Consider the following 8,441-nt stretch of genomic DNA (forward strand, 5'->3'; position numbering starts at 1 on the left):
TATATAACAGTGACTAGGTAGGTAGAACTATAGATGCAGCCTTTGTGGCAGAATGCTGCCCTTGCACGTTGAAGACCCTGGAAAGAAATTATTTTCCAGGTGTAATGGCTCACATTGTAATCCAAACATTTGGGAGGCAGAGGCAGGAGAATTGCTATGAGTTTGAGGTCACCAGCCCTACATAGTGACTTCTAGCCTATCATGGGCTACAGTGAAACTCAAATACAAACTGAAATACACACACACACACACACACACACACACCCATACACACACGTGTAAATTGTAAACTAGCAATTCTACTGTCCCGTAGAGCAATGGTACTTATTTTTCCTGTCTTCCCCCATCTACCCAAGGGCCTTGCTAGGTAAACATATATTCTACCATTGAGTTACACTCACTATTAAGCTGTATTTTTTAAAGTATTAAATTCTATTTATTTTGTTATCTATATATTAATATGTAATAAAATATATTGATATGCAAAATATATGATATACAATAAATATTAGGTGTGCCCCACGGGCAGGTGTAGACATTAGGAGACAGCTTGTGGGAGCTGGTTGTCTCTTTCACCCTATGGGTCCCAGGGAATGAACACGGGTTGTAGGATTGGTGGCAAGAGCTTTTATCTGCAGAACCATCTCACCGGCCCTATCTAATAGGAATTTGTTAGTAGCCACCTCCAGGCAAGCACCTTTACCTACTGAGCGATCTCACTGGCCCTATCTAATTGTATTTTGATAGCAGTTACCTCTATCCTTCTTCCCTTCAAAGTCTCTAGTGATTACTCTCCTACTTTAAGTAAATTAAAGAGAAATAAATGTCAGTATAAATGGAGAATACTATTTTTTTGTAATAAAAACGTGTTTAAATTTTTTCTTTCTTTCTGGAACTGGATCAACACAAATCCAGACAGAGCTTGCACAGATAAAGGGAAGGAATGACCAACTTGGATTGCGAGTAGGAAACCACAGGGCTGGCCTTCAGGTACAGGCAGTGCCGCCGGGTCCCAGTCCTTCCTCCAGCCAGCTCTGGGTTCTCCTCCGGGCTCTTCCGTAGATCCCAGCCGGGGCCACAGGCTTGTAAGAGGCCCTTACCTAGCACATCGGGAGCCGGCTGCGGAAGGACGGGAAGCCCGAGAGGCTCCAAACCCCAGGGTCCTCCAGGAAAGGGCTCAGCGACCGGGACCGAGCGACGCACGTGCTGTTGTTGTGGCGTGACGTCACCAGCTCTGCCCCGGAAGTCGTTGCTCCACATCCCGCCCCAACATGGCGGCGCCCAGCTCTTTAAGTCAGCACCTGCTTTTGCTCAGCTTATGATTTTTAACCTTGGCGGCGTTGGCGGGACCATGGACGCGCCGGGCTTCACGGCCTCGCTGGTGGTGAGTGAGCCGGGCAGGGGTGGGCTGCTGGGTGCAGGCTGCATGGGTGCTGTGGCGGCTTCTCTGCACTGCCGCTTTCTTCCGGGTTTTCGCGGTCACTGGCTGACCCCAGGTCTGTCTGTCCTCAGGTCACTGTGGCTGCTAGGTCTAGGACCAAGCTCAGGGGCGTCCTGGAAGTCTGTTCTCAAGCCCTGGTGGCTCCTGCCGGGCTTTTAGAAATGAGGTATCTTATCTTATCATTGTCTTATCTACTGAAGGCAAAACGTCTTCCCTTATCCACCACATTCACCGGGACTTGGGAATTAAAGAAACGTGCAAGCACACGCTATTCAGGAAAACACTTAGGACCCTCCATCCCAGACGCGAGCTTGTCTTTTTGAAGTTTCTACACATTTACTTCCTAGTAATCTGCTTATTTTGCTCCAGGATTAGGCTTTGAAGAAATCCTGAGCGTAAATAGTGGTGTTGTGGAGTCGATAGTTTATTGGCTAATTCTGTCGAATTATGAGAACCAGTGCTTTTCGAGGGACCTGTAACAGCAGGATTAGCAGGGGATAATAGATTTAGCAGATGTAAGAGAGATTGGTTAACTTTGATTTCATTCTGGAGGAGTGAACAGAAGCAGAAAAGAAATACCTTCATTTTTAAAATGCCCCTGCTAAGGGCAAATAGCACAGCTTTCGAGTTTTCTGGCACCCCCACCCCACCCCCATCTTGTCTTGTTTTGAATTTAAACTTTCGGCACAAGTCAGCCTAAATCTTGAACTTGGTCAGTTGCCTGATAACCTTTTTGGCAAATGGTCAGACGAACTTAAAGAACAAATGAGTCTGATAGTGTCTCTTATAATCCAGCTGATGTTGGCTTGTGTCTGCACAGAGTACCTGGGAAATTGTATGCATTCCCTAAAGGTTTTGCTTAAGTGTTAAATATATGATGTGGCTGAACAGATACTCTTAGAGTCTCTGTTTTTCATACTCATAAAGTTATGAGACATCTTAGTAAATGACATCTCAGTTATAGAAGCTTGAAGTCCACACACACAATAGTTTGTGGTTGCTGTTTTACTAGGTCAGTCTCTGGTCATTTTAATATCAGAAGATAAGAGCTTTGATGGAAAAGGTTTAGAGAATTGATGCCCGCACAGCAGCCCTACATTTAGAGAAGAATTCATTGATTAAAGTTTAGCACCAGATAGCCAGTGTTTCTCTGAACTGCGGGAGATTAAAGAGAAAACCACAGTGCAGCTTGTTTTTAAAGAATCAGTGTGGATCACAGTTCTCGTCAGATTCTTGTTTTGAGAAAAGGAAGGCAGCACATTTATTTGCTGAATGGCATAAAAATCCTTTAAAAGAGTGACAAGGATGCCAGATGGTGGCTCTATTCCAACATCCCTTTGAGCCTCTTCTAGGATGCATGAAGCCCACCCTGTCTCCAAAAAGAACCTTGCATCCTGTCTCTTTCTCTTCCTTCTTCCTTTGTGGCTTCAGCTCCCATGGCCCCCCAACCCCCACCCCCAATCCTCCATTTCCTGGGCTACATAGAGCAGGTACATGCCACCACACCCGACCTGGTCATTTCCCACCATTTCTAGCCCTTTCCTGACTGACACATCTCGGAGCTCTTTGGTGGCATCTTTTTAGGTCATAGTCTTTAAAGTTTCACGACTTTCAGGCCGATCATGTAGTGTCAGTACATCTGCCAGTGTACTTTGGCTTTTACTACTTCACGTGTATTATTTAATTTAAAAAGAAAGAAAGAGAAAAAGAAAGGCATTGCTCTGTTTCTCGTTAGAGCTTTGCCCTTCCAGGTAACTCTTGGAGTGGTTCTGTGCTGACGGGCAAGCAGAGCAGGTGCCTTACACTAAGCTTTGCACAACTGGAAACTGTGTAAACTCAAAGGAAGGACAGATGGAATCTAAACTTTACTCATAAGTGTGAATAATAGCCATTCTTATCCCTCCCCATCTCCCTTCCTTTCTTTGCCAAGGGACATGTACTTTTTAGTTGCAAACGTCTGTATTTTAAACAGATGTATGTTTGTATGTATCAATGTTAAAAAGATAGAAACTACCAAGCACATACAAGGTACTAGGTAGGACTGAGACTGTGTGGTCTGCCCGTCTGCCCACCTGTGAGTGGTGCCTTCTTTGGCACTGTGTTTGTGTTTATATTTTTCAAAAATTCACACTCCTTTTACTAAGGTTTAATTAGTATTAAAATATTCTGCCTGTATGTCACCATAGTCATGAGGTACAGTTTTTAATGTTCCACTTTTTAAAGAAACTTGGGAATGAGCACCAGTTCCTTTAAAAAAAAATTTAGTCACTTAATAAAAGTTATCAGAGGATGAGCAGATACACTAAACATAGGAAATACTATATGAATCCTTAGATGTGTGCTTCTTAATAGAGATCTAGATGGAAAAAGATTATTAGCTGTCTGAAGTTTAAGTCTCAAGAGAAGCCATTATTGCAGATTTAGTACTCAGTAGTTCAAAAGACAAGATAGAGCATTCGGTCTGATGAGGCCATAGGTTAAATTGTTGAGGGAAATAAAAGTGCTATTGGACAGCCTATACATTGTATGCCATCTATCTATTTCTATACATAATTCTGAAATTAATTCTTCATGTGTAGTTGAGGCTGGTCCTGAATCCCAGGTCCCCTGACTTACCCTCTTCAGTGCTGAGATTACAAATACATGCTGAAACATCTTTTACTTTTTACTTAGTTTCACTTTTTTTTGTTTTGTTTTGTTTTGTTTTCCGAGACAGGGCTTCTCTGTTTAGCCCTGGCTGTCCTGGAACTCACTCTGTAGACCAGGCTGGCCTCGAACTCAGAAATCCGCCTGCCTCTGCCTCCCGGTGCTGGGATTAAAGGCGTGCGCCACCACGCCTGGCTAGTTTCACTTTTTATTAAGATTAAAGACCTAAGATAGAATTATATTACTTTCCTCCTTTGTCCTCTCTTCCCTTCCCATGTCCCTTCCTTCCAACTTTTCTCATACCCCTCCCCCATCAAAATGATGGCCCCTTTTGACTATTATTGTTCCATACACATGCTTAAATATATACCTATAACCTGCCGAATCCCTTTGTGGCTGTGTGTGTATGATTTCGGGGCTGACCGCTTTGTATTGAATAACCAGTTGTGGGACTCACCCCTGGGAGAGCTAATTCTCCTCTCTCAGTAGTCATTAGTTGCCTATAGTTTTTTTTTTTCCTGTGGGTGGGGGCCCTTCAAAGATTTCCCTTCTGTGTTATCATGCCTGTTGATATTATTGTTCAGGTCTTGTTTATGCAGCCCTGTTGTATCATGGATGTAGCTTCCCTGTCATTTCTAGGAGACACAATCTCACCGCAGACTTCCCAGTCCTCTGGCTCTTACATTCTCACTGCCTCCTCCTCCACAATGTTCCCTGAGCCTGAGGTGCTGGCGTCCTGTTGTAGATGAATCAGTTGGGACCAGGCTTCCATAACACATTGATTTCTGCATCTAACCTGTTGTGGTTTTCAGTATACTGATGCCCATTTGGTGTGGAGAGAAATTTCCTGTGAATATAAGGATCTATTTTAGAATGCAGGTAGGAGTAATGCTGGCCTAGTCAAGTAAAGTAGTAGGTTCTCTTCTAAGCTTCATCACTTCACTAGCCCCAGGTCCTTGGTTAGGTTTCTAGTACCAGGGATGGTGTTCTTCCTGTTGAGTGGTGTCTTAAGTCCAACTAGATGGGAGCTGGTTACTACCAAGACACGAGTGCCAGTCCTGCACCCTTAGGGCTAGCTTGCTCTGGTAGTCACTGTTAAAATTCATTGTTGCCACAGCTGGGTAGGACTATTGACGGCTTCCTTCTCTCAGCAGCTTGCTTAATACTTTCTGATAATAAGAGTTGGCAAAGATAGATCGATGGTAGGGGGCGTGCAGGTTATGCCCAGTTCCGATCTTTAGAGTCCTGTGTGGGAAGTGTGTGGTGTCTTCAGCAATAGAAGTCTTAACCCTCTGAGAGGCAACCAAGGGAAAGAGACATGGCCTGTATTGTTTTGGGAGTCACTTGTCTATTCTCACCAATAACTCAAATGAAGGTTTCTCATGCCTGATACTACATGTGTGGAGAGCTTTGTCAGCTCAAGTGGTATACCTTCATTTAACACACACACACACACACACACACACACACACACACACACACACACACACTTCTTATATATACTGTCTATGATTTTAGGTAAACATACACTAATGTGATTCCTTGGTGCTTTATCAAATGTTATTGGTATTTTTGTCTCTTCTCTCCCGCTTCCACTCTATATTGACTCCCCCTCCTCCATAAAGCAGAGCCTCCCTTCCCGCCTTTCCCATTTCCCTCTGTATCACTGGAATCCAGTTCTCCTTTCTCTAGTCCCCTTCCATGGTCCCAGTTTGCTTCCCTGCTTTCTCACGTTACTCCAGGTTATGCACTTACTGACAACTTTGAGGTAGAAGTGCAGCTGAGCGGACATGTGGCATGTGTCTTTCTGAGTTTGGGACATCTTACTCATTGTCATCTTTCCTGGTTCCATCCATTTACCTGAGATTTTAATTTATTATGTATTTATTTTTTTAACAGCTGAATAGTATTCCATTGTGTATATATATGTCCATCACACTTGAAAGGTGGAGGAAGAAGGTTCAGGAGCTCAGGGTCACCTTGGTTGTGTAACAAGTTCAAGTCTAATTTGGTCTCTAGGAAACCTTGTCTCCTGTAGAGAGAGGAAGGGAGGGAGGGGAGAGGGAGCCGTGAAGCTCACTTGTCAGTGAGCACAGCTGAGTTCAGAAGCTTCAGGGTTAGTGAGATGCTATCTCAAAACCAAAGGTGAAAAGCAGTCAAGGAGCGATGCCTGATGTCTCCCTCTGGTCTCCACACACGCACCGGAACAGTGCCGATACCACATAAAACAAAAAACCTAAGTCAGAAAAGAGGACTCATGCTTGCTTGAATATGCCTAGGGAACCTTGGAAACACACAAGAAGAAACTAAGAAAAGAACTACGTGAATATTTAGGGTGCATTGTATTTTTAAACTTTCTTTTTCTTTTCTTTTTAAAAAATGGCTTTAAACAGTTGATGAATTACAAGAATAAATTAAGAGTGAGCTTTAATTTTGTTTAAAAAATTAATTCATTAAAATTCATCTAAAAGGTAAAAAAAAATTGTACAAGTTGCAAATTAGTACACCTGATAAGCATCTTATTTTCTTATAAAAATGCAAGTCCTTTGAGTATTGCAAAGAAAATTGTGGACTGGAAGATGCCAGACGTTTGTTTAAAGACTTCCTCCGTGCTGGAGACACAGCTCAATGGTGGAGTGCTTGCCTAGTGTGGGCAGATGATCACAGCTCTGATCCAGCGTGGGAGAAAAAGAAGATTCCTTCCTGTGTCCCCACGAGGCTGAGAGCTCACCTTTCTCTTTTCTCTTCCCCACCTTTTGCACAGGCTGGAGGGGTAGCAGGCATCTCTGTGGACTTGATATTATTTCCTCTGGACACCATTAAGACAAGGCTACAGAGTCCCCAGGGATTTAACAAGGCTGGCGGATTTCGTGGGATATATGCTGGTGTCCCTTCTGCAGCTGTTGGATCCTTTCCCAATGGTAAGGGTGTTGATATTCCCAGAGTTCAGAAGCCAAGGTAATGTTTTCAGAATAGTATGAGTATTTTAATTTTAACATGTAAAAGTCATTAAGTCTTACAACTGGTTTTCTGAATTTAATTTTTTGTTCTTTGATTATATTTAAACAGAACACAGAGTGTTGTAGAATCCATTCCAGGACCCAGGATGTTGATACCAAAAACAAACAAACAAAAAGGACCATAAAAGATAATCTTTTAAAATTGATTTTGCTATTACAGCCCCCAGTTAGAATTTTTAAACTGTCGCCTTTTCAGCATGATTCCTTAGTGCAGTGGCTCTCAGCCTTGCAGCACACTGGAATTCTCGGGCAGCTTTATAAAGGCGTGTTGCAAGCATCCCGGGGACCCAGTGTGAAGCTGGCTGGTGGTCCCTGCTTTGGGATGAGAGCAGGTGAGACCCAGAGGCCTTGCTCATCTTACATCTTAAGTGAGGCACGTACTTTGCTGCTTGTCCTGGACGCTCTGCAGCCACTGCCTGTTGCTTGGACTTTGAAGTCACCCCCTGACTTTCAGTCTCATTCGGAAATTAGGGTGATTGATTTTTATTGAATTTGCTTCGGAGTATGTCTTATTTTTAGTTACTTACCTGATTTTGATTGTTCACCAGTGGATGCTTTGTTTTCCTTGGATTGAGTCCAGGACCTTGCACACGTAGAGCAGGCAGTGTTCTCTTGAGTGTGAGCGGTCCCCACCCCCATCTCCTAGCCTCTGATGGACACTTCTAATGCTCAAAAGTAAACTAAGCCAACTTGCAGAAATGCTACACAGCAGGCATCCAGACAATCATGGCTCCAGCTTCTTACGTGCTGGGGTTCGTTGTCTGTTTCCAGATAAGGAATGAGTATGTTAACCTCCTGCATAAGCCCCTAGTCTTTGAGCATAGCCTTAGCATAAAGAAAGATTTGTAGTGCAAAGAGAAAATGGTCTTCCAGCTGCTTGCTCTCAGGTCGCTTTCTTCCCCAGCCCCTGGGAGTCACCCTTGGGGTTACCCGACTCTTCTGTCTGTCGGAATTCTTTGAATATTAGCTAATGAGCTGTTGTTGAATCCTGGCTCTGTATAATGCACCTTTCTAAGTATGGGCAAAGGTATAGGGTTATCCTAAATAGAATGACCCAGTCAACGAGGAGCTTGTGCAACCAATGCCCGTGGGCCACCTGCAGAGACTGTGGCTATTAGTCTTAGCTTTGTCCAGGACACCGATGCTTTAAGAAGAACCTCAAGGTGATCCTCCTCTGTAGCGAAGCTGGAGGACCTACCAGTAGGAGAGCTGCAGAGGCTTCTGCTCTGTGCTCATAGCTTTTCATGGTGTCCAGTTCTTGTGGCTTTTGTGGTTCTTTAGAGATTCTCTCTCCCTCTCTCTCTCTCCATCTCTCTCTCTCTCTCCCTCTCTCT

General features: G+C 43.8%; 1 protein-coding gene across 2 annotated transcripts in view; it reads left to right on the forward strand.

Moving 5' to 3' along the window:
• Positions 1-1,245: 1,245 nt before the first annotated feature.
• Positions 1,246-8,441, forward strand: part of Slc25a26 (solute carrier family 25 member 26) — a 98,677-nt gene continuing 91,481 nt past the window's right edge. Inside the window, exons 1-2 of one of the 2 annotated variants that reach the window (XM_021189835.1) lie at positions 1,246-1,384; positions 6,852-7,008. In XM_021189835.1, coding sequence (XP_021045494.1) covers positions 1,319-1,384; positions 6,852-7,008 — 223 coding nt within the window. In that variant the 5' untranslated portion in view covers positions 1,246-1,318. The remainder of the gene's footprint in view (positions 1,385-6,851; positions 7,009-8,441) is intronic. The other variant, XM_029534969.1, reaches the window with a different exon arrangement.

The sequence above is a fragment of the Mus pahari genome, chromosome 2, assembly GCF_900095145.1.
Source record: "Mus pahari chromosome 2, PAHARI_EIJ_v1.1, whole genome shotgun sequence".
NCBI classification, from domain to species: domain Eukaryota; kingdom Metazoa; phylum Chordata; class Mammalia; order Rodentia; family Muridae; genus Mus; species Mus pahari.